The sequence below is a fragment of the Papio anubis genome, chromosome 2 (genome assembly GCF_008728515.1).
Source record: "Papio anubis isolate 15944 chromosome 2, Panubis1.0, whole genome shotgun sequence".
NCBI lineage: Eukaryota > Metazoa > Chordata > Mammalia > Primates > Cercopithecidae > Papio > Papio anubis.
In genome coordinates, this window is record NC_044977.1 from 89,668,557 (window position 1) to 89,696,283 (window position 27,727).

At 40.7% G+C, this 27,727-nt stretch overlaps 1 protein-coding gene across 10 annotated transcripts in view; it reads right to left on the reverse strand.

The window, feature by feature from the left end:
- DOCK3 (dedicator of cytokinesis 3) overlaps nt 1-27,727 on the reverse strand; it is a 669,732-nt gene that overhangs the window by 447,384 nt on the left and 194,621 nt on the right. For all 10 annotated transcript variants that reach the window (XM_031662807.1, XM_031662809.1, XM_031662806.1 and 7 more), the window contains exon 5: nt 4,525-4,621. In XM_031662807.1, the coding sequence (XP_031518667.1) occupies nt 4,525-4,621 (97 nt within the window). The remainder of the gene's footprint in view (nt 1-4,524; nt 4,622-27,727) is intronic.

A 27,727-nucleotide genomic window follows, 5' to 3' on the forward strand; every position in this document is an offset into this window, starting at 1 on the left:
ACCCTGTTTTTCTTTCATGTTTGCATAGCATATATTTTTCTATCTGTAAGCCTCCCTATATCATCATATAGACAAGTGAGTTTGAAGTGAGTCTCATATAAACAACATATCTTTTTTTATTGTACAATTCTGCTAAACTCTATCTTGTAATTATTCATATACTAGGATTTAAGTCTGCCATTTTAGTATTTACTTTTGTGTTTGCTCCCTCTATTTTACCTGCCTCTATGTTCCTTTTCTTATTTTTCTTTCTTTTTTTTTTTTGAAACAGAGTCTCACTCTGTTGCCCAGACTGGAGTGCAGTGGCCGGATCTCAGCTCACTGTAAGCTCCGCCTCCCGGGTTTACGCCATTCTCCTGCCTCAGCCTCCCAAGTAGCTGGGACTACAGGCACCTGCCACCTCGCCTGGCTAGTTTTTTGTATTTTTTTAGTAGAGACAGGGTTTCACCCCCGTTCTTATTTTTCTGTAGGTTATTTGAACATTTTTAGTATTCTATTTTGATTTATAGTACTTTTTATTACATCACTTTATGTAATATTTTAATGATTGCTCTAGAGATTGCAATATACATATGGAGCTGCTCAGTCTACCAGTATTAATTTTTGTTGTTGTTGTTTTTCAAGACAGAGTCTCGCTCTGTCACCCAGGCTGGAGTGCACTGGCACGATCTCAGCTCACTGTAAGCTCTGCCTCCCTGGTTCACACCATTCTCCTGCCTCAGCCTCACGAGTAGCTTGGGACTACAGACACACGCCACCACATCTGGCTAATTTTTTGTATTTTTAGTAGAGACAGGGTTTCACCGTGTTAGCTAGGATGGTCTCGATCTCCTGACCTCATGATCTGCCCACCTTGGCCTCCCAAAGTGCTGGGATTACAGGCGTGAGCCACCACACCCGGCCGAATGTTTTAATACTTAAAATAGAATGTAATTACTCTATCATAATTTATGTCCTTTTCCCTCTCCACTTAATAAAACAGTTTTTTGGGTTTTTTTAGATGGAGTTTTGCTCTCATCACCCAGGATAGAGTGCAATGGCACAACTTTGGCTTACTGCAACCTCCGCCTCCCAGGTTCAAGCGATTCTCCTGTCTCAGCCTCCCATGTAGCTGGGAATACAAGCATGCAACGCCATGCCTGGCTAATTTTTCTATTTTTAGTAGAGACAGGGTTTCACCACGTTGGCCAGGCTAGTCTCAACTCCTGACCTCAAGTGATCCACCCACCTCGGCCTCCCAAAGTGCTGGGATTACAGGCGTGAGCCACCACACCCGGCCAACAGTTTTCTTAAATATTAATTCGGCCGGGCGCGGTGGCTCAAGCCTGTAATCCCAGCACTTTGGGAGGCCGAGATGGGCGGATCACGAGGTCAGGAGATCGAGACCATCCTGGCTAACACGGTGAAACCCCGTCTCTACTAAGAAATACAAAAAATAGCCGGGCGAGGTGGCGGGCGCCTGTAGTCCCAGCTACTCGGGAGGCTGAGGCCGGAGAATGGCGTGAACCCGGGAGGCGGAGCTTGCAGTGAGCTGAGATCCGGCCACTGCACTCCAGCCTGGGCTACAGAGCGAGACTCCGTCTCAAAAAAAAAAAAAAAAAAAAAAAATTAATTCAACATACACTGAGAATTGTATCAACATTATAATTTTTGCTTTGTATTATCAAACATAACTTTAAAAACTGAAGAGAGAATTAATCTACCCTTTCCATTGCTTTCTTCATTCCTAATGTTCCAAGTATCCTGTTGTCACTTCCTTTCTTTCTGAACAACTTCCTTTTATAGTCATTCTTTTATAACCAATCTCCTGTCAACAAATTTTCTTACTTTCCTCCTTCTGATATGGGTTGATTACCCCTTCATTCCTGAAGCATATTTTTGCTGGATGCACAATTCAGGATAATCTGCTTGTTTTTTTGTTTTTTTTTTCTTTAAGCAGTTGAAAAATGATGGGATACTTCCTGTCTGCCATACTTTCTGATGAGAAACCTGTTACTCAAATTGTTGTCACAGGTAATGTGTTAAATGTCCTCTAGCTACTTTCAAGATTTCTTGTTTGGCTTTAATTTTCAGAATTTGGACTATGATGTGTCTGAGTATGGATTTCTTTGGGGTTTTCCCATTTGGAGTTCACTAAGCTTCCTGAATCTAAGATGCTTATGTCTTCTGCCAAACTGGGAAATTTCAGCCATTATTTCATTTAAAAAAAAGAAAAAAAAATTTTTTTTTTTTACTCCACATCCTGTCCTCTCTATCTAGTATTCTGAGGCTACAGTGTTACATCTTATCTTATTGTCCCACAGGTCTCTGGAAGCAGAGCTCATTTTTTCTATTTTTCTCTCCATTATTTGTACAGGAGAATTTCTAGTGAACTATCTTCAAATTGACCAATTCATTTCTCTATAATTTCTATAGGCTGCTATTGAGCTTATATAATATATTTTTAATTTTGGTTATTGTATATTTCAGTTCTATCATTTTCATTTGGTTCTTTATAGTTTTTACTTTGTTCCTAAGGTTGTCTATGTTTGTTTGTTTCAAGAGTGTTTGTAATTGCTTGTTGAAGCATTTTTACAAAAGCTGTTTAAATGTCCTTGTCGATCATTCCACATCTGTGTCATCTCAGTATCAGCATCTGCTGAGTTTAGATTTTCCTGATTTTTCATACGACAAGTAATTCTGCACCATATCCTGAACATTATTGTACTATGACACTCTGGTTCCTATTTAAATCATCTATTTTAGCAAGTAGTCAACCTGCTTAAAACTGCAATCTTCTCACCTTTATGAGCTGTGGATGAATGTAAATCTAGTTATAAAAATCTCTGCAGTGCTTTTCTAATTTCCCTCATTTGTGTTATGTAGATGATATAACTTCACCCCACTATCTCCTCAGTTTGGGTTTGGGTGGGGACAAGCACTGCCTCATTTTAGCAGGGCAAGGATGGAAGACAGGGTACTATCCCACAGGGTCTGCCTCATCAATGCAGTGGGGAAGGGAGGGTGGAAGTCAGAGTCTTGCCCACAGACTCAGCTGGGGAAAGCACAACAAGGAAAGTAGAAGTCAAGAGTTCCAACCACAGGTTTCTCCATGGAAAGTTACCTCCTCCTTACTTCATATTCCGCTGAGGTGGGGCACCACTTCATTACTATAGGGTAGGGGGTGAATGTCTAATTTTCTGAGTTCCTCCCGGCCACCCACCCCCACATGTTTCCAGATTTTTCCAGTTCATTCTACAGTCTCCACTGGAGAGGGGCATCCTCTTGTTACTGTAGGAGGGGGAGGATGTATGTATAAAACAGCACTGGTTATGGATGCCACTGCTGAAATGCCTGTTACGGTAGGAGAGAAATACAGCTTTTATTGTGTGTTCTCTTAGAGAACAGTAAAGTATTACTAAAAAAGTTTCTGTCTTTTGGGGCTATCCTCTGGCTAGAGAGAACAGGCTTTCCTTGGCACTAATTTTCCTTTGTTGGTTTCTACCCACTGGCATTTCCAAGTTGTGTGCCTCTCCAGAGACCAGGTCAGGATATATGAAGGTAAGGAAAGGGAAAAAAGGAGAGAGAGAGAGAAAGAAAATTCATTTGATCCTGAGCCCCCAAATCCCTTGGCAGTTCATTCTCTTTTTTCTAACTTTCTGAGTTTTCCAGGAGGTGAATTATGTGCTTTATCCAGGGCTTTTTGTTGTATTAGTAGAAGTAAAATAAAATGTGTTTACTCCATATTGTCCAGAGTTCAAACCCTGTCACTTATTTTTAGTGTAGATATTATGATTATTTCTACATCTTATCACTCTCTACTTTCTAAGTTTTCTGAGAACTTTATTACTTTTTTATTAGGTTTCTATTACTTTTTTTTTAAGAGACAGGGTCTCATTCCTTAGCCTCCCAAGTAGCTAGGACTACAGGCACACACCACCATACCCAACTAAATTTTTAATTTTGTGTAGAGATGGTGGTCCCCAAGGTAGTTTCAAACTCCTGGCCTTAAGCAATCCTCCTGCCTCAGCTTCCCAAAGCACTAGGATTACAGGTGTGAGCCACCATGCCTGGCTTCTATTACATTTTCTATTAATTTATTGGGCCAGCAAAGTGTCAGATATGACATATCCTCGAAGCTTAGTAGCTGCTATAAACTGTTAACACAATTTATTGGCCTTTATATCCACCATTAGGTTCACAAAAGATAAAAATAAATAACTCTCAAGTTGGTTCATTTGTTCTGTAATTATCTGTTTTATGAAAGCATCTGGGGACACAACAATGAGTAAGACAGCTAAGATCCCTGGTGCTATGTAACATATTCCAGCGACTGGAGTAGAGAAACTACAGGCATATGAACAATAATGTGTGCTCCTCAGGTTGAAAAAACTCAGTCTGCTATGTTTCAGTAAATACTAAGAATATACATTTGATAAACTGCAAATATTCAGAAATCTAAAACTGCATACTTAGCACAGGTTAATATTTTTACTTGGTACACTAAACTTTAATGATCCAATAAACCAGTAATCAACTACTTACCACATACAACTGTTTCCACAAACTTGCCCATTCTTGTAGAGTTGCTGTAACCTCAGTCACAATAGAATCTTCAAGTGGAACCACAGTTTCATACTGCCTAGAACCAGAGCCACAAAAGACAGCCATATTATCTCTGAAAAAAATCTCAGCAAACTGTTTCCTGTCTTTTACTTGTTTAACTCACATTTTAAATTTATGCAAATAAAAAGTATATCTAATTATCAAAGACCTTTTTATAATGATATACTGCAACAGTGAAAGTGAACTGAATTAAAGAGATTTGGGTTTTACTGTGTAAGTCCTCAGTTTTACTTTTTATAATACTATCCTTAAAACACACTTTTTAAAGAACAGTCTCTAAGCTTTTTTCCTTCAAGGAAAACCCATGATACTACCCAAGTCTTGCTCAGATTAATTTTTTTTAATTATTTATGTCCTTTAACATTTTTCTGCATGAAAGTTTGCTCATACCCTTGGTTAAAAAAAAAGATCTGGAAAAATGTGGGGGGTTGTGGCAGGGAGGAACCCACACAATTAAACTTTGAAAAGTTTAATGCATACTCCATTATATTGGTATTGTATTTCTTGCAACACAATGTCAGCAGAGGAATTCTAAGTCTGGTAGAGGAATTCTGAACCTAGTAACAGAAAGGTGCTTGGATTCTCTCTGACTACTTCATAAGCAGCATCCACTATAATGCCAGTCCCTGTGCCAACTGTCAAAAACTTATCAGTGAACAAAAATGAACAGGATTACTATCTTCAGAAATCTCTTGGTCTGGACAGGGAATCAGACAGACATGGACAGTAAGAAATCTAAAATGAAAATGAAAAGGTACTGATGTGGTTTGGCTATGTCCCCACCCAAATCTCATCTTGACTTGTAGCTCCCATAATTCCCATGTGTTGTGGGAGAGACCCGGTGAGAGGTAATTGAATCATGGGGACGGGTCTTTCCCAAGCTGTTCTCATAATAGTGAACGAGTCTCACAAGATCTGATGGTTTTTGTAAAGAGGAGTTCCCGAGCACATGCTCTCTTGTCTGTTGCCATTAAGATGTGACTTTGCTCCTCCTTTGCCTTCCACTGTGATTGCAAGGTCTCCCCAGCCACGTGAAACTGTGAGTCCATTAAATCTCTTCTTTATAAATTACCCAGTCTCAGATATGTCTTTATTAGCAGCATGAGAACAGACTAATACAGGTACAATGAAAGATTTTTAGCTTTACAATTTACAATGAGCAGATCAATAAACTCTTCTCTGAAGAAGTGTCAAGGCCCAATACATGCAAAAAAATCATGACATGAAAAGTGTGTGCAAAGGGAGAAAACGAGTTATGGTGTCACCTGCAAATGAGAAAAGTATGTAAGATGTCACTGAGTTGGAAAACAATTTCACACATCCACGATGAAAAAAAGCTGGTATGACTGGGACCAGCTCTCATAGGACCTTTTCAAAAGACAGTAAAAATTCCAGATCTTAACACAAGTAACCTGAAAGAAAAGTTACTGAAAGCAGGAAGACTAACTTGATAATATTTCTATAATGTCTACACCAATGTTGAGGGTTAATAAAATACTTTATATGACCAAAGATTTGATATACTGATATACTGAGGTAACTTATACACATTTATTAGCCAAGGGGAATATCGTCCATCTGAAAAAAAAAAGTCCAGGAAAATATATTCCACAAAATTAGCATCAAGTATTATTTGTTTCCACAAGAAGCAGCTGACAAAGCACCACTCTGTTCAAAGATGACTCAGTGCATTAATATTGAGCATCAATGAATATATAAGTTATCTGATTATGCCTCATGGTTTTACTGTGTTCTTATTTTGTGTGACTTACCCCCACAGCTCACAAAAAGTCACCTTGAAATAATGCCATGGCATTATCTATATTCATCAAATTTACAAGCTCATTAATATAAAAGCCTTCATCAAGGGCTTGTTAAGAGTAAAATGTGACAAAGGTAGTATCAGCAAGATGGCAGAAGAGGTGCTTTCTATTGTCACATGCCCCCAAGAAGCATCAATTTTCACAACAACTTGTGGACGAGAGCACCTTTGTGGGAGTCTAGGAATCCCGCAGAAAAGTTTCAGCACACTACTGAGGCAAAAAACCCAGAATAGACGCAGTGGAGAGAGTAAGAAGTTTCATTTTACCTGCATCACCCCTCCCACAAAGCAGCACAGCTCAACAAGAGAAACTCCATAACCCTGCAATTTCTCAAAGCGGAAAGTAAAAGCACAATGATTAGGCACCCGGCTCCAACAGCCATGTAAGACACTGCCCAAGAGACTCACTTTTCTCACCCCACCCCGAATATTGTGGTGATCAGCATGCTGAGTATTTAGGGAAGATGGGAGCAGGAAAATAACTGTGGTTTAATTTACTTTCATTTTTTGAAATAGATCATATTGATCTTCTCAGATGAAAAAGAGGAAGCTAATGATAAATGTCATAAGAAAGTCATGATGACTTGCTACACAAATTCAAACTGAATGAGAAGACATCCTTTATTTCTTCAAGCTACTGGTTACAAGTTGCAATTTCTGAAGTTATTTCCATATACTACATCTTAAGAATGCTGCGGAGATAATTAGGAGATGTATAGAAACAATCAGGGAAATCACAATCTCAGTAACAAAACTTAAACATAAAGCACAAATAGATGCTATATGTGTGACATCAACTATAACATCTAATGTTCTAAAAAGGTTCACTGTAAACTGTTGCAGACAGATAAAGATTCATGAAGAAAGTGGAGTTACTAGAAGATGCTTGCATCTGAAAGGCAAGCAGGTGGAGAGAGAGTCCTAAAGACCGTACTATGCTATAAAAAGTGGCACAGAAAAAATAATGAGCAAGGCATATTAAAGAGAATTCATGCTACTGATGGCAGCAGGCCATCTGTAGTGGGGAGGCGTGGGCGGTGGAGGCAGGAGCGGCTGCAGGAGCAGCAATAGCTGTGGTGAGTCTCTCGTGCCCTACCTCCAGGAGGCGGCTTACTGCACTGCCCTCACCCTTACACAGCCAGGCAGGACCCAGCCCCAGGCCCGGAGCCTCTGCAGCTCCATAAACTCTCCCCAAGTCACTGCTCTCTCCTGCCACTGCTGCAGGGAGGGTGATGGGAGGAGGCAGTGCTGGAGCCACGCTTCAGGGGCCAGGGGCAGGAAGTGAGAGTGGTGCCCACTTCGGGGATCAGCCAGCAGTGCAGTCACCATGCCCACCTCGCAGAGAGCACTGGATTCCTGCGCCTCTGGAGGAGGCTGTCTGCACAGGCCCGCCCAGGGTCGCATGCCCAGGGTCGCATCCCCAGGGTCTACCCCATATAGGTCTGCACAGTATCACTCCCAATGGCCGGCCCAAGGCCTGCGATCCACTCCTAGAGATGCCCATCCTGGGCAGGGCCCCAAGCCAGGTGAGGGGGAGCTCTGGGCCGCCCCTGAGCACTGGAGCCACCGAGGGAGCTCGGGGAGACGTTGCCCCTGCCCTGGACACTGGCCGGGGCCCAGCAAGGACCTAGAGCCCCAGCCCCAGGCTATGAGGGAGCACAGCAGGGGCTGCATGCTCCAGAGGGCCAGGAGCTACAGGTAGCAGCCCCACCGTTTTGGGCATGGCTGCAGCCGCCCAAGTCACGGTTGTGGACCTGGGCCTCCCTGGGTTCTTGGGGGCCAAGGAGTAGGCAGGAGCCTTGCACCAATGAGGCTGCAGCCGCCCAAGTCGGGGCTGTGGATCCGGACCTCTGCACTCACTGCAAGGCTGTGAGATTTTAAATTTGACACTATGGAAAAAACATGAGCGATGTTAAAGGAGTGTTGTGTTTTAGTAAGATTAATGCAGAAATGATATGCAAGAGAAAGTAAAATACAATTTCCTTGGAGTTTCATCTATTAGGTCTTTGGCTACTTTAATCATTAAGATCTATGAAAAACTGAGATTGTTCCTATCTTACAGTTCTAAGACATAGGACTTATGATAATTTGGCCTCAACTGCTAGTTTCCTCACTTCCTAGCTATGCTACTTTAGTAAAGGTATTTGAACTCTCAAAGCCTTGCCTTCCTCATCGGGAATAAGTGGACAATTCCACTATGAATCTGGGATACCAAAGTGTGATGTGGTTAAGTGTGAAGTACCAAATAAAATGATTAGTATATAGGATAGTTAATAAATGGTAGCTATTGTTGACTCTCAATCTTTAATTTTCATTGCTTACAATTAAGCAAAGAGTTTCTAGAATAAAATGTCAAAATCAGCTAGATTTTATATTGTACTTTATATTTTTTACAGATGTCTTATCAAAATAGCTCAGTAAATTCTTATTTTGACATATTTCCTCAGCTCCAAAGACACAGCAACTATAGGTAAAATATAAATATTTTTGAGATCCAAAATAAAATAAATATCTCAGTACAGCAACAACAGAACAACAATGACAACAACAAAAACACAGCAGTGAACAAGGGTGAAATCACAGGTCTTCTAGACTCTGAAGTCAAAAGCCAGCACTGGTGACTAGGAACTTAGGGGGATAACAAGGAGGGAAAAAGTGCTCAAAATGAGATGGGAACCAAGGCCAGATTCACTGGTTGAAGTTTTGGAAAAGAAAGCCAACATGAGGCACAACACCAACTGCTATTAAACCTCATTTAGGACTATGGTTTTCAGCAAGCTGCAGGACTAAGGAGACTGGACCTTAAGCAGCCCCCTCCCCACTTCAGCCAAGGGACAGAATCTACCACAGCCCCAATGTCACTGTGGGGAAGAAGCTCTAAAATGCTGCTGAAGGACCTGGTTCCACACTGGAGGTTAGGGGACAGATAGCAGTAACTGCTCAAGCACTAGACAGATATGCTCAGAGGGAAAAACGGAGAGGGGAAACAAAATCATCCACTTCTGAAAACCAAAATTCTACAATGCATGAAGACTCTATTATGTTAAAAGGCTTAAAAACAACACAAATGCTGTTCAACTTACAACGGGGTTACATCCTCATAAACCCGTTGTAAGTTGAAAATACCATGAAGTCAAAGATGCATTTAACACACCCAACCTGCCAAACATCCATAGCTTAGCCTATCCTCCTTTAAATGTACTCAGAACACTCATATTACCCTACTGTTTGGCAGAATCATCTAACAAAAAGTGTACTTTATAATAAAGTGTTAAATATTTCATATAACTTGTTCAACACTGTACTGACAGTAAAAAACACAATGTTTGTACAGGTACCCAAAGTATGGTTTCTACTGAATGCGTATCACTTTCGCACCACTGTAAAGCAGAAAAATCTTAAGGCAAACCATCATACTCTGGGGGCCATCTGTAAATCCTTTTCAGATAAAATTAACTTTATGAAATGGCCTGATAAACATTTTTAAATGTTTAGGATGCTTAGAGAAATGAAAAGAATCACTTCCATTTCAGAAAGGAAAAAGTATGAAACAGAACCAAGCACAAATAAAACAAGAAACGATGATATGCAATAGAATCAACTAGGAAACTTGCAAACGAAAATTATTAACACTCAAGTGTCCATCAATAGATGAATGGAAAATTTAAATGTGGTCTATATAAGTGCAATGGAGTATTATTCAACCTTAAAAAGGAATGAAATTCTAATACATTCTGCAACATGGATGAATCATCAAAGCACTATGCTAGTGAAATATGCCAGATACAAAAAGACAAATGTTATGATTCCATTTATATTAGGTACCTAGAATATGAAAATTCATAGACAGAAAGTAGAATAGAGATTACCAGAGGCTGGGTAGAGGCAGAACGGGGAGTAACTATTTAATAGGGACAGAGATTCTTTTGGCGATAATGAAAGTTCTGGAGATGAATTGTGATGACAGCTGCACAACATTGTGAATGTATTTGATGCCACTGGGTTGTACACTTAAAGAATTGAAATGGTAAACTTTATATTATATATATATATTTCACCACAATAAAATCACACAAAAACATTGCCAATGAAAAAAGAAAACCTCAATAGAGAGGATATATGTTAGAAAGAATTCAAAAGAAAACAGTCGCAAGCCAGTACTGATGAAATCTCTCTAGAATGCAGGTCAGGGAAGAAAAAGAGACCCAAAGTATCTGTGAGTACTTAAGAGTACATGGGAGAGAGGTGGAAAAACTCTAATCTACTGCTAATAGGTATCCCAAAAGAAGTAAATGGCAGTGTTACAGACAATTGTGGGATTATTTTTTTCCTTCTCTGTTCTGCCTCATAATCCCCTTCCCCTAGGTGGAAAGTAGAGACAGATTGTCCTCCATTCTGTGAGTGTAAAATGATGGATGCTTGATTTATCAACCTTCCTGCATCTGGGGAACACAGGGCTATGACCTAAGTTCCTTTCAACCCAGACTTAGAAAAGGAAACCAATGACTTAAAGAAGCAAAGACTGAAAAGAAGACAACTTGGTAGCAGCTACAGTCAATTTCCAGAGACAGCAGTCTTTTTCTAAATTTCCCATGCAGTACTTATTTTATTTTCATTTTTTATGGATGTATAATAGTTATACATATTTATGGGGTACATGTAATATTCTGATATAAGCACACAATGTGTAATGAGAAAACCTTGGTAAATGAAATATCCATCACCTCAAATATTTATCATTTCTTTGTATTGAGAACATTCTAAATCTTCTCTTCTAGCTATTTCAAAATATACAATAAATTATTGTTAGCTATAGTCATTCTGTTGTGCTATAAAACCACTAGATCTTATTCTATCTAACGGTATTTCAGTACCCATTAACCAATCCCTCCTCATTCTCCACTCCCCACTGCCCTGTGGGAGCATCCAGTTTTAAGTTGGTGAGGCGAAAGAAGAAGGCAGAAGTAAATACTGTAGTCAAGGTATGTTTCATTGAGAAGATTTCAGAAAAGGCCTGAAGGAAGTGACAAAGCTAATCAGGCACAGCATCCCATGCATAAGAAACATAAGCCTCAAGGCAGGAGCATACCTGAAATGACTGAATAAAAGCAAGAAAACCAGTGTCACTGAAGGTTACAGGGTGACAGGAAGCCACATCATAAAACTTGTAAGCCTTTGTAAGAACTTTAGTGTTTGTTCTGCATGAGATGGGAGTCGCTGGAAGGTTTTAAGCAGAGGAGTAACATGATCTAACATATTTTTAAAGAACAACTCTGGCAGTTATGTTGCAGTATAAACTGTAGGGGAACGTGGAGGGAAACAGGGAGACCAGTTAGAAGGTAGTGCTGTAACACAGGCAAGAAAATATAACCCCAGGAAGTACCTGTTTTTCATTCCATGCCATAATGGGACAATTTAGGACACCAAGATTCTCCTTCTTCTCAGCTGTCTAATGCTGTACCAACTCCAACCGACAGTCCATAAGGTGCTCACATCTTTCCTACCGTTCTTTGGCAGCTGACTCTCAACAACTCTCACAATCTTGCTATAGTGGGCACACATGCTAATTCCCTTTCAATTCCCACTTTCATCTAACCACTTTGGAGCCCCAGATCTCTAACCCTCTCTGGTTATGATAATGTCAAGGTTCCTATAACACTTATAAATAAAATATATATAACTAGAAGCAGAGTCTAATACTGTCTCCATCCTAGAGGAAAGCATGAGATTGAGTTTGAGAAAAGCTTTGCTAAATAAGACCAAGAATGAGGTCACAGAATGAATTAATAAATGGATGAACAAACAAATGAACAAATAAATAGGCAAACTTTAAAAAAAAAAAAAAAAAAAAAACTCTTGGTCTGGATGCTCAAAAGCAAGAAATCTTCCAGGTACTGCTGATATACTGATTCTCCCTTTAACTCTAATCCAAACTAAGAGTTAACAAATCTAGCATATGTAGAATGGATATATAAAAATTGATTACATGAATTGGAATTATCTTGGCATACCCAACTAAATTAATGTCAAGAGACTGGGTCGGGGGAGGAGGGAAGCACTCCGGCACAAAGCACCTGTCCAAGGGTTCTATCACAAGCCAGCTGCCAAAATGGCCCGCTATAACTTTGGGAGGCCGAGGTGGGTGGACCACCTGAGGTCAGGAGTTCGAGACCAGCCTGGCCAACATGGTAAAACCCCATCTCTACTAAAAATACAAAAACTAGTCAGGCATGGTGGTGCGTGCCTTGTAATTTCAGCTACTCAAGAGGCTGAGGCAACAGAATCACTTGAACCCAGGGAGGCAGAGGTGACAGTAAGCTAAGACTGTGCCATTTGCACTCCAGCCTGGGCAACAGAGTGAGACTCTGTCTCAAAAAAAAAAAAAAAAAAAAAAAGACTAGTTTTACCTAGTAGCTGCTGAAATGAACTGCCATGACTCTAAGAACAGTTTTACCTATTGCCATCACTCATCCAACCAATCAGAGCTTGCCAGCTCCCAAAAACTTCTCTAGTGTAGGTTTTCTTTCAAAACAATATGTAACATTTCTCTAATAAAACCCCAACCTTCTGTTTCTTCTTCAGACACACAGAAGACTACCCTGTCTGTGTGTATGCCCTGAATGGCAATTCTGCTTTCCTAAATAAAACCTTTTTTTTTTTTTTTTTTTTTTTTTTTAAAGGAGGCAGAGTCTTGCTATGTTTCCCAGGCTGGAGTGCAATGTCTACTCACAGGCATGATCATAGTGCACAATGGCCTCGAACTCCTGGGCTCGAGTAATCCTCCTGCCTCAGCCTCCTGAGGAGCCAAGACTACAGGTATGTGCCACTATGCCTGGCCTTCCAAATAAAATGCTTTGTTTAGAGATTTGTCTCTCTATTTTTATTTGACTTTGACAGATGGATGAGACAATTTGATATATACAAAATACTACTTGGAAGAACAATCTCTAATCAGGAAACCAGGACTGCAAAAGGCTTAATGCTCACTTTTCTGATGCTCATGCAAGAGTTCATTTTCTCTTTCAGCTTCATCACTCATATAGCCAAAAATCAAACTCAAGTTTTGATCCTAAGGATTGCTGAATTAAAAGATCAGTTGAATTCATGGCCTTTTCATTAAAATTAAGATAAAAGGCAGGGTAGTAACATAAAAATAACAGTAACCTGTGAATCAGAATGGAGATAGAAGAAAGACATGGGCTAACTTAGGAAAGTCTGAGCTCCACCCCTAGTAAACCTTTTGGCATCAGAAAAAGTCCCTCCTTCTAGGCTGATGAGGGTATCCTTGCCTTGCTTACATACTGTGAGATTACCTCACCTGAGTGAATTATCTTGCAAAGAGAAGCCCATTTTCCTTAGACCATACACCATCCCCATAACTGTCCCCAGTGTCCTGTAAATTCAATGTTTACTTTCCCAGCCATCCTGAAAAGAATGCTGTGAAAGAAACAGCAGCTATAGAGGAGCTCAACTCTATGAACTTTCCCTCACCGAGGCTAATCTGACACCACAACTACTGAATCAGAACGGACCGGTAGCAGTGGGCAACCCTGAGACACGGATGTGGTACACATACTCCAAGTTTATTAGCCAACTGCCTACAGGCAAGCTTATACTTTTGACCCCGTTCATGACAAAGAGGATGAGACTTGGACTTACTTTCCCTGGCTGCTTCATTTCTGGAAACATAATCTTCAGCAGAGTATTTAATACCTTATTTGCCATAACTCTCTTGCATACAAAACTGGAATATGAGCAAGGAATTCACTTTAAACAAAAAGAAGGAAAATAAGAGCTGAAACTCACCGGATTAACTGATCTTACTAATTACTTCATCACCCAGAGCAACACACTGTATAGAACAATAGACAAGACTATAGAAGACTTCATTATACTAGCTTTTTAAAGGCTGGGGCAATCCACATGTTAAGACAATTATTCTGAACCAGTAACTAATATAAAGTTATGTTTCTCCCATAACCAGAATACATGGATCCAGAAACATGAAGTAGAAATGTAAAGGACAATTTCTCATTCTCACACGTAATGACTCACTTGCAAATTTTTTGCTTTCTATCTTTGAGGACTCTGGCTCCGCTAATTTAGAATTCAAGGGAAATATGCATACACCAGATAAGAATATGATTCAATTATATCGAAGCTGAGATTCCCATGAGGCCATTTCAGGTTCAGGTTACCCCTGCCACTGAGCAAACAAACAAGCAAAAAACAAAACAGAGGCAGTTTTGGCATTGGTTGGCACGATTTTTACAAGTCTTTAACAGAAATACTTTTGGTGCTATATAATAGAGTAGGAAGAAGTATGAATGGAACCCAAAAGATCCCCAGGGAATATCATAATACTACCATGCTCTGTGGTAAAAGTTAGTGCAAGAGTACAGCATCCCTCTGCATACTGAACCATCAAGGGCTCAAACACCACAGCTAAGTAGTACCTAGCTAAGGCAAGGAAATTATAAAATGGGTGGTAAAGTAAGGAAATCACTAATGCAAATTAATTTCTGTGAACAAGTAGAGAAACATGTCTATAATATCCACGATATATTATTCCTTGCTATGTCATGTATTCATTTATAAATTTAACTTCATTGACTTTTCCCCTCTCCCATTCCCCAGTGATTGTTTCCCCACCTATTTTTAAAAAGGTAGTGATAAGGTTTAGCTTTACACTAAAATCTATAATTTACAGAATAGCAAAAGAGAAATATTATAAAACTAAAGGAGAATATTGGAGAGACTATCAATTTGTAAATTTATATTAAGTATTAAATATTGTGGAATACAGCTAAGGTATTATATAGAGGGAATTCCATAATATTCAATTCTTGCATGAGATAAACCTAAAAATAAAAACCACTGTGGAAAATAGCGTGGAGTTTCCTTAAATAACTAAAAGTAGAACTACCATTTGATCCAATAATCCCACTACTGGGTATCTACCCAGAGGAAAAGAAGTCATTATACAAAAAAAGATACTCACACACACGTCTATAGCAGCACAATTCGCAATTGCAAAAAGGTAGAACCAAACCCAAATGCCCATCAATCAACAACTGGATAAAGAAACTGTGGTATATACATATACGATGGAAGACAATAAAAAGGAATGAATTGATGGCATTCACAGCAACCTGGATGAGACTGGAGTCTATTATTCTAAGTGAAGTAACTCAGGAATGGAAAACCAAGCATCGTATGTTCTCACTCATAAGTGGGAGCTAAGCTATGAGGATGCAAAGGCAAGAGAATGATGCAATGGACCTTGGGGACTCAGGGAAAAGGTGGGAAGGGGGTGACGGATAAAAAGACAACAAATTGGGTGCAGTGTATACTGCTTGGGTGATGGGTACACCAAAATTTCACAAATCACCACTAGAGAACTTTCTCATGTAACCAAATACCACCTGTTTCCCAATAACCTATGGAGAGAAAAAAAAATTTTTTTTAAACACTAAAAACAAATTTGCTAAGTGCATAAACCTCAGAATTGACAAGAACAAAAAACAAAAGTACAAAACTTCAGAGGTAAGAAAAAACACAAAATACAAACTATCATTCATGACAACCGAAACAAATTCATGAGATAGAAAACAAACAATATTAAGAATAAGCAAAATAAAAAAGCTGGTTCTTTATAAAGTCAAAGCAGAAAAACTTCCGAAAAAATTGATGTGAAGAAAAATTTTTAAAAACACAAAAGCAATTATTAGTGTAAAAGGGATGAGCATAATCATAGATTCGATCTGAAATTTTTAAAATATTCTTAAAAATACAATGAATAAGCTTATAGTAATAAATCTAAAAAAATATATGGATGTAAAAATTTCCAGGAAAATATAAAGTACTAAAATTTACTCAAGAAGAAATAGAACACCCGGATAAATAAAAAAACCATTAAAGAAACTGAATTAACCCAGTAATCAAGTTTTTCCCCCCTACCCAACCCTACTACCCAACTCATTATCTAAAAGATAGCAGGCCCAGACATTTTAAAAGACAAGTTTTATCAAACCTTTAAAGAAGGGTTAATCTCTACATTCACTTTTTTAGTCTAGCAATAATGTGAAGGTTATTCAACTCATGCTACAAAACTAGAATAGTATTTAGACCCAAATTAGTAAAGGATATGACAAGAAAAAATCATAGACCAATCACATACATAAATACAGAAGCAAAAATCTAGAAAATCAAAAGCAATAGTGTAATAAAAATAATACATCATTACCATGACAGGTAATGGGAACATCCGTGTCTTGCCTCTAATATCTCAACATTATTACATTCCATAGGTCTTTCCTACTTTCTTAAAATATGTATTTTGAAATGATTACCAAGCAAGATGTACAACTAAAAGCCTCTAGCACTTGTTCCCCTCATAAAGGGAGCCAAAACAATTAAAAGACAACTACTTTTTTTTTTTTTTTTGAGACAGAGTCTCGCTCTGTCGCCCAGGCTGGAATGCAGTGGTACAATCTCGGCTCACTGCAAGCCCCGCCTCCAGGGTTCACACCATTCTCCTGCCTCAGCCTCCCGAATAGCTGGGACTACTGGCGCCTGCCACCACGCCTGGCTAATTGTTTTCTATTTTTACTAGAGACGGTGTTTCACCGTGTTAGCCAGGATGGTCTCGATCTCCTGAGCTCGTGATCTGCCCGCCTCATTCTCCCAAAGTGCTGGGATTACAGGTGTGAGCCACCGCACCCGGCCAAGACAACTACATTTTAACAAAAATAACTGAGGGACAGTGCCAGAGTGCATAAAAGGAGCAATACAAACTTTGGTGAAAAAAGAAACTTGGCCACGTAGAGAATGGAAGGAAGCATCGGGCCCATCTCCCAACTGGGCTCAGCTGGAAACCAGGAGGAACTTATCCCAACAGTAAGGAGTTAAGCTAAAGGATCCCAGGAACACACATTAACACCCTGGACACTTGCAGGCCTCACCACTCAGGCCAATGCAGTCCTCATAGGAACTAGACCCAGCTGAGGGAGATGCCTGGAGTCCACACAGCTGTGCTTTCCCCAGAGAAGGAGCTGACACCATCTCCCATCCCCTATGGCCCACATGGCTATCACACTTCTCCATTTTGGAACTGAACTATGGCTGGAGGGTATCTTGCTTTGGGGGCGAGCAGACGTGGCATTCCTTCATCTCTGCGGCTGAGGCAACACAGAACCATCACAAACCTATGGCTGGATATCCCCAAGCTAAGTTGTGAGCAACTGTTAGACCCCTCCCCATAGAAACAAGCAAAGATGGGACCACTCTACCTAACCTTCCCCCTACTGCTGTGGGCCAGAGCTGAAGTAGTATCCTCATCTTGAAAACACGGTACCTTGGTCACCTAGAACAGTCATGCCTCTCCAGTAACTAAGCTGAAACAAAACAGTGCCTTGGCCACTAGGGATTGGCTCCACACCCTAGTACCTCAGCTGAAGCAGCTCCCTGCATTCCAGGAAAATGATACGTGGGTCACCCAGAACAGTCAGACCTCTCCCCAGGCCTCAGCTGAAGCAGCACATCACCCCCTGGGAAACTGGTGCCCTGGCAAGTGGAGCAGCTGTGCATTCCAGGACTGAGTTGGTGTAGTACCCCATGTCCCAGAGAAACAGAATGGTGTCTGAATTTGGATACCTTGCTCTATAGGCCACGCAATACTAGCATCCTGCCTTCCATGCAGGTGAACTCGTCCCCTAGTGCATACGCTGCTGAAAGACTGCTCTCCCTGGGGAGGGCAGTCATTGCTGTACTGTTCCCTGTACCCTCCAGGGACCAAACAACAGCTGTGCTTCACCATTCTACAAGGGCAGGTACATTCTGCCCCTGTACCTGACCTCACAGTCTGAGATACTGCAAAGTCCCGCCATCTAATGGTCTAGAGTCACTACTACAAGATGCCTCATGCCCTGCCCCTGAGTTCCACTGGATCAGGATGCCAAACTGCAGCTGGACCCTGCTCCTAGGCCCAAACCTCCAGAACACCTCTTCCCTGGAGTCAAGCCAGTGCTGTACCCTGCCAGGCAGAAGTAGAATCACAACTAAAACCTGGCACTCGGCCCATACTGCTAAGGGGTGCCTCAAATTCACAAATCTTGGCTGTGTGAGCAATCTATATCCAACTCTGCCACAGAGAGTAAACCTAAACCCCAAGACCCAGGTGCTGCAATACATTCATGACACCCCGAAGCTAGAACACTAGTCCCACAGCCACTTCGAGAACATCCACCTAGAATCCAGCACCACTGCAAATGCTTGTGGGCCTGTCAAACATGATACCAAGAGGGATCCCATTGGTTAAGTCTCCCCATTGTGGGAAAAGCAAAAATTAACCAACAAATTGGTTTTGGAGATTTAAACACCCTACTATCAGCATTAGACAGATCATCTGGACAGAAAATCAACAAAGAAACATTGGATTTAAACTATACTTTACATTAAATGGACCAAACAGACATTAAAGAACATTTCATTCAATAGCTGAAGAGTAAACATTCGTATCATCAGCACATGAAACATTCTCCAGAACAGACTGTATATTAGGCCACAACACAAGTCTCAACAAACTCAAAAGAACTTAAATCATATCAACTATCTTTTCTGACCACAATAAAACTATATATCAATAACAAGAAAAACTTTCAAAATTACAGTTACATGCAAATTAAATAACATGTTTCAGAATAACCAATGTCTCAATGAAAAAGTTAACAATAAAATTTAAACATTTATTGTAACAAGTGAAAACAGAAACGCAACAAACTAAAACCTATGGATACAGCAAAAGTGGTATTAAGAGGAAAGTTTATAGAAATCAATGCCAATATCAAAAAAGTAGAAAGCTCTCAAATGAACAAACTGAAATAAACAAGAATGAGTGTAAATAATTAGATGAGCAAGAACAAACCAAACCTAAATATAAGAAAATAAACTATGAAGAGCTGAAATAAAATTGAGGAAAAAAATACAAAGAGCCACAAAATAAAAACTGGGTTTTTTAAGAAGGTAAACAAAACTGACAAACTACTACCTATACTAACCATGAAAAAAAAAAAGACCCAAATAAATAAAATAAAATAAAAAAGAGAGACAATACAGGAAGGACAAAGCAAGATGCCAGAATACAAGGCTCGACCAACTGTCCTCTCCCTGCAACACAAGGACACCAATTTAACAACCATCCACACCAAAAAAGCACCTTTATGAGAACTAAAACTCAGAAGACCTCCATATAGTACCTGGTTTTAACTTCACACTGCTGAAACAGGCACTAAAGAGGTATAAAGAACAATCATGAATCGCCGATGCCACTCCTTCCCAATCCCCCAGCAGTAGTACAGAGAGGGTTCCTGTGCACTGAAGACAGGGAACTTGCAGCAATTCTAAGGCACTGAATTCAGTGCTATTCTGTTATAGCACAAAAACAACACAGACGAAACTCAGTTGATACCCAACAACGAAGGGATCATTGTAAACTAGCCGTAGCCAGAAGGGAATCAACAATTCCAGTGGTTGGAATGTGAGTTCCCGCAAGCCTCACCACTGTGAACATGCTTTGGGGCCCTAATCTTGAAAGGCAGTCCAGGGCACAAGTACTGCAACTCCTGTGTGAGTGCTGAACTGGGCCCAGAGCCAGTGGACTGGAGGTGCATGAGACCTAATGGCACAAGAGCCGAAGCAACTAAGATGCTGACATCACCCCTCTCCTAGCCCCAGGCTGCACAGCTTGCAACTCCAAAAGACAACTCCCTTCTGTTTGTGGAGAGGAAAGAGTGGGGAAGACTTTGTTATATTGGATAACAGCTCAACCACAGCAAGATAGGGCACCAGTCAGTCACAAGGTCTCCTTTCCAGGTCCTAGCTCTCAGACCTTACTAACCTGCTAAACTAAACATACCCAGGCCAGAAAAAAACCCGCTGCCTTGAAAGGAAGGATCCATTCCAAAATAAATTGATCACCTGCTAACTGAAAAGCCCCTGGGCCACGAATAAACACCAGTGATACCCAGGTACTATGTCAAGGGCCTTGGGTGAGAATCTGAGACCTGCTGCCTTCAGGTGAGACACAGAACATTCCCAGCTCTGGTGGCTACAGGGCAAGACTTCAGCTTGAGAAAAGTTGAGAGGAAAAGTAAAGAGGGCTTTCTCTTGCACCTTAGGTACCAGCTTGGTCACCAGTCAGTAGGGAACAAAGCGGGCTCTAGGGGCCCTCAATTCCAGGACTTGGCTCTTGGATGGCATTTCTGGAACTGTCCTGGGTCAGAGAGGAGGCCACTGCCCCGAAGGGTGAGTCCTAGGCAAGGCAAGATTCACTGCACACTGACTCAAGAGCCCTTAAGACTTAAGGGAACATCAACAGTAGTCAGGCAGTACTCCCTGTGGGGCTGTGGGCCTGTGGGCCTGTGGGCCTGTAGCAGCAGTGGCTACAGGGTGAGGTTTCTCTGCCTTTGAAAAAGGGAAGGAAAAGGGGGAAGGATGGTGTCTTGTTTCAGTAACAGCTCAGCTACATAGCACAATAGAACACCAAGTAGATTTCTAAAGTATTGGGTGAAACCCCGCCCCCGATATTCACATGAGTTCTTTTCTATTTCCCTAAGCGTTGGCTGGTCTGAGAAATAAAGGGAAATAATATAAAAGAGAGAAATTTTAAAGCTGGGTGTCCAGGGCAGACATCACATGTCAGCAGGTTCCGTGATGCTCCCTGAGCTGTAAAACCAGCAAGTTTTTATTAGAGATTTTCAAAATGGGAGGGAGTGTACCAATAGTGTGGGGGTCACAGAGATCACATGCTTCACAAGGTAATAAAATATCACAAAGCAAATGGAGGCAGGGCAAGATCACAGGACCACAGGACGGGGTGAAATTAAAATTGTTAATGAAGTTTCGGCACGCATTGTCATTGATAACATCTTATCAGGAGACAGGGTTTGAGAGCAGACAACCGGTCTGACCAAAATTTATTAGGCAGGAATTTCCTCGTCCTAATAAGCCTGGGAACACTACAGGAGACCAGGGCTTATTTCATCCCTTTGTCTTCCACCGTAAAAGACAGCCGCCTCTAAAGTGGCCATTTTAGAGGCCTACCCTCAGGGGTACATTCTCTTTCTCAGGGATGTTCCTTACTGAGAAAAAGAATTCAGTGACATTTCTCCTATTTGCTTTTGAAAGAAGAGAAACATGGCTCTGTTCCACCCAGCTCACCTGCAGTCAGAGTTTAAGGTTATCTCCCTTGTTCCCTGAACATTGTTGTTATCGTTCTTTTTTCAAGGTGCCCAGATTTCATATTGTTCAAGCACACATGCTCTACAAACAATCTGTGCAGTTAACGCAATCATCACAGGGTCCTAAGGCAACATACATGCTCCTCAGCTTACAAAGATGACAGGATTAAGAGATTTAAAGACAGGCATAGGAAATCACAAGGGTATTGATTGGGCAAGTGATAAGCGTCCACGAAATCTTCATAATTTATGTTCAGAGACTGCAGTAAAGACAGGAATAAGAAATTATAAAAGCATTAATTTGGGGAACTAATAAATGTCCATGAAATCTTCACAATTTATGTTCTTCTGCCATGGCTTCAGCCGGTCCCTCCATTCGGGGTCCCTGACTTCCCGCAACACTAAGGTTTTTTACTAGTTCCTGGCTCCTGGACATCACCTCTGGACCCACCTGGGAACTAAGGAAACATGGCATCCTGAAGGAAAGGACACAGGCCTGGCTGGCTTTGCCACCTGCTGACTGTAGAGCACCGGGGCCATGAGCAAACATACACAGTAGCCAGGGAGTTTGGCTATAGTAGTCCTTGCGTGACATTCAGTGCCATGCAAGCTTCAGGTCTGACCCAGCACAGAGCTAGTGGTGGTGACCACAGAGGTGCTTATGTCACTCCATCCCCAGCTTCAGATGGCTCAGAACACAGAGAGGGAGATTCTGCTTATTTGGGAGAAAGTAAGGAAAAAGAACAAGAGTCTCTGCCTGGTAATACAGAGAATACGGCCAGGCGTGGTGGCTCAAACCTGTAATCCCAGCACTTTGGGAGGCCGAGACGGGCGGATCACGAGGTCAGGAGTTCAAGACCATCCTGGCTAACACGGTGAAACCCCGTCTCTACTAAAAAATACAAAAAACTAGCCGGGCGAGGTGGTGGGCGCCTGTAGTCCCAGCTACTCGGGAGGCTGAGGCAGGAGAATGGCGTAAAAACCCGGGAGGTGGAGCTTGCAATGAGCTGAGATCCAGCCACTGCACTCCAGCCTGGGCGACACAGTGAGACTCCGTCTCAAAAAAAAAAAAAAAAAAATACAGAGAATACTTCTGGATTGTGTCAAAGACTATCAAGGTGGTACCTCATGATCAAGTGGAATTCATCTCAAGGAAAGAGAAAGTAATAAAGGGCATCTAAATTGGAACGGAGGAAGTAAAACTGTTTCTGTTTGAAAACAACATGATCATATGTATCTCTACAAACTCTACCAGAAAATTAATTATAACTGAAAGACAAATTCAGTAAAGTTGCAGGACATAACATTAACCTGCCAAAATCAGTAGCACTTCAAGAGATCAATAAACTGGCAGAAAAAGAAACCAAAAAGCAAGCCCATGTATAATAGCTACAAAAAAATAATAAGATCCCTAGGAATAAATTAAACAAGGTAGTGAAAGATCTCTACAAGGAAAACTATTAAACACTGATAGAAAGAAACTGAAGAGGGCACAAATAAATGAAAAGAAAATCCATGTTCATGAATAGGAAGAATATTGTAAAAATGACCAAACTACCAAAAGTGATCTACAGATTCAATGCAATCTCTCTCTCTCTCTCCAAAAACAATTACATTCTTCACAGAAATAGAAAAATCCTAAAATTTGTATGGTACTACAAAATTTTCCAAGTAGCTAAAGCAATCCTGAGTAAAAAGAACAAAGCTGGAGGCATCACACTACCTGACTTCAAAATATACTAAAAGCCACAGTAACCAAAACAACATGGTACTGGCATTAAAAACAGATACATAGAGCAATGAAACAGACTAGAGAACAAAAATAAATCCACACATATAAAGTCAACTGACTTTTGTCAAACGTGGCAAAAACATACATTGGAGAAAGGACAGTATATTCAGTCAATGGTGCTAGGAATACTAAATATCCATGTGTAGAACAATGAAACTAAACTCCATCTCTCACCACATACAAAAGTCAACTTGAAATGGATTAAAGACTTAAACGTAAGACTTGAAACTATGATATCACTAGAAGAAAACATTGGGAAAACTCTCAGCACATTGTCTGGGCAAAGATTTTTGGAGTGAGACCTCAAAGGAAAAATAACAAAAGCAAAAACAGGCAAATGGGATTGTATCAAGCTAAAAAGCTTCTGCACAGAAAAAGAGGCAATCAAGAAAGTGAAAAAACAACCTATAGAAAGGGGGAAATATTTGCAAACTATTCATGTGACAAAGGATTAATAACCACCATATATAATGAACTCAATTCCACAGCAAAAAGACAATCCAAATAAAAATGGACGAATGAGGGAAGGCATAGCAAGATGGCCAAATAGAACCCTCCAGCAATCACCCTCTGCAGAACACCAAACTGAACAACCACCCACGCAAGAAAGCACCTTCTTAAGAACCAAAAATTAGAGGTGAGTGGACAGAGCACCTGGTTTTAACATGATATCAAGGAAAGAAGCGTTGAAGAGAATAAGAAAGGCTTACTTGCATTGCCTACACCACCAATCCCTACCCACCACTGGCACATGGAAAGATAATCTGTGTGCTTGGGGGAGGGAGAACAAAGTGACTGTGGGGCTTTGCATTGGAACTCAGTGATTCCTTATCACAGCAGAACATAACACATGGTAGAATTTGGCCAGTGCCCATGGAGGGGGCTCTTAGAGCAGCTTCAGCCAGAGGGTAATCTTACACCCCAGCAGTAGGCACCTGAGTGGTGGCTAGCCCCACCGCCAGTGCACTAAAGTGCCCTTGGGTTCTGAACAAATCTGAAACACCGTCTAGGCCACAAGGACTGCAGTCTTTGGGCAAGTCCTGGGGCTGTGCTGGGCTCAGAGCTGGTGGACTTGGGGTGCACATGACCCAGTAAGACATGAGATGGGGCAGCCAAAGGAATGCTTGTGTCACCAGTGGAAGAGATCTCTCCCTGAGCTGCACTGTCTAGAGTGTAAGGAGGGGTGATGCTGAAAACTCAAAAAGCCAGAGTACCTTTTCTCTTCCAAATGACTGCAATACCTCTCCAGCAAGAGCACAGAACTGGGCTGAGGCTGAGATGGCTGAATTGACAGAAGCAGGCTTCAGCCAGCTTCGTTGAGATAAAGGAGCACGTCCTAACCCAATGCAAAGAAGCTAACAATCATGAAAAAATAATACAAGAGCTGATAAGGAGGATAACTACTTTAGAAAGGAGCACAACTGACCTGATGAAGCTAAAAATAAAACACAGGAAATTCACAATGCAATCACAAGTATCAATAGCAGAATAGACCAAGCAGAGAAAATAATCTCAAAGCTTGAAGACTATCTTTCTGAAATAAGACAGGCAGACAAGAATATAGAAAAAAGAATGAAAAGGAATGAACAAAACCTCTGAGATACATGGGATTTCGTAAAAAGACCAAACCTACAACTGATTGAGTTACCTGAAAGAGATGGAGAGAACAGAACTAGGTTGGAAAACATACTGCAGGATGTCATCCAGGAGAGCTTCTCCAACCAAACAGGATAGGCCAACATTCAAATTCAGGAAATCCAGGGAACCTCAATAAGAAACTCCACGAGATCAATCCCAAGACACATAATCATCAGATTCTCCAAGGTCAAAACGAAAGAAAAAAGGGTTAAGGGCACCCAGAGAAAAAGGACAGGTCATCTACAAAGGAAAGCCCACTAGTGTAACAGCAGACCCCTCAGTGGAAACCCTATAAGCCAGAAGAGATTGGAAACCAATATTCAACATTCTTCAAAAAAAAAAAATTCCAACCCAGAATTTCACATCTGGCCAAACTAAGCTTCATAAGCGAAGAAGAAGTAAGATCCTTTTCAAAGAAGCAAATGCTGAGGGAATTCATCAACAGGCCTGCCTTGTAAGAGCTCCTGAAGGAAGCACTCAATATGGAAAGAAAATACCATTACCAGCCTCTACAAAAATGCACTGAAGTACACAGAAGAACAGTGACACTATGAAGCAACCACATGAACAAGTCTGCAAAATAACCAGCTAACATCATGACAGCATCAAATTCACATATAACAACATTAAACTTAAATGTAAATGGGCTAAATGCCCCAATTAAAAGACACAGAATGGCAAGATGGATAAAAAGTTAAGACCACTGGTATGCCGTCTTCAGGAGACCCATCTCACGTGCAAAGACATACATAGGCTCAAAATAAAGAGATGGAGGAAAATTTATCAAGCAAAAGGAAAACAAAAAAAAAGCAGGCATCACAATCCTACTTTCAGACAAAAAAGACTTTAAACTACCACATATCAAAAAAGACAAAGAAGGGCATTACATAATGATAAATGGTTCAATTTAATAAGAAGAGCTAAATAACCTAAATACATATGCACCCAATACAGGAGCACCCAGATTCATAAAGCAAGTTCTTAGAGACTTACAAAGAGACTTAGACTCCTGCACAATAATAGTGGGAGACTTTAATGCCCCACTGACAATATTAGATCATCAAGACAGAAAATTAACAAAGATATTCAGGACCTGAACTAAGCCTGGATCAAGCAAACCTGATAGATATCTAGAGAACTCTCCAACCAAAACCAACAGGATATACATTCTTCTGATTGCCACATGGCACTTACTCTAAAATAGATCACATAATCAGAAGTAAAACACACCTCAGCAAATGCAAAAGAACTAAAATCAAGACAGTCTCTCAGACCACAGCACAATCAAATTAGAACTCAACGTTAAGAAACTCCCTCCAACCCTCACAACACGTGGAAACTGAACAACCTGTTCCTGAATTGACTACTGCGTGAATAATGAAATTGAGGCAGAAATCAAGTTCTTTGAAAATAATGAGAACAGGCCGGGCGCGGTGGCTCACGCCTGTAATCCCAGCACTTTGGGAGGCCGAGGTGGGCGGATCATGAGGTCAGGAGATCGAGACCATTCTGGCTAACACGGTGAAATCCCGTCTCTACTAAAAATACAAAAAAATTAGCTGGGCGTGGTGGCGGGCGCCTGTAGTTCCAGCTACTGGGGAGGCTGAGGCAGGAGAATGGCGTGAACCTGGGAGGCGGAGCTTGCAGTGAGCCGAGATCACGCCACTGCACTCCAGCCTGGGTGACAGAGTGAGACTCCGTCTCAAAAAAAAAAAAAAAGAAAAGAAAAGAGACAATGTAACAGAATAGCTGGAATGCTGCTAAAGCAGTGTTAAGACACAAGTTTATAACACTAAATGCCCACATCAAAAAGCCAGAAAGATCTCAAATGAGCAGCCTAACATCACAACTAAAAGAATTAGAGAACCAAGAGCAAAGAAACCCCAAAGATAGCAGAAAGCAAGAAATAACCAGGATCAGAGCAGAAGTAAAAAAAATTGAGATTTTAAAAAAAAAAAAAAAAAAAAGCCCTTCCCAAAAAAAAAAAAAAATCAATGAATCTGGAAGCTGGTTTTTTGAAAAAATTAATAAAACAGACTGCTAGCTAGACTCATTTAAAAAAGAGAGAAGAATCAAATAGACACAATCAGAAATTAAAAGGGGGATATCACTACTGATCGCACAGAAATACAAACCACCACTAGAGAATACTATGAACATCTCTATGTCCATGAATCAGAAAATCTAGAAGAAATGAATAAATTACTGGATGCATATGCCCACCCAAGACTGAACCAGGAACAAACTGAATCCCTAAATAGACCAATAACAAGTTCTGAAATTGAGGCAGTAATAAATAGCCTACCATGCAAAAAAGGCCCGGTACCAGAAGGATATACAGCTGAATTCTACCAGAGGCACAAAAAAGAGCTGGTACCATTTCTACTAAAACTATTTCAAACCAATGATAAAGGAGGGACTTCTACCTAATTCATTCTATGAGGCCATCAACACTTTGATACTAAAATCTGGCAGAGATACAACAAAAAAAAAAACTTGAGGCCAATATACCTGATGAACATCAATGCAAAAATCCTCAACAAAATACTGGCAAACTGAATCCAGCAGATCATCAAAAGCTTATCCACCATGATCAAGTCAGTTTCATCCTTGGGATGCAAAGCTGGTTAA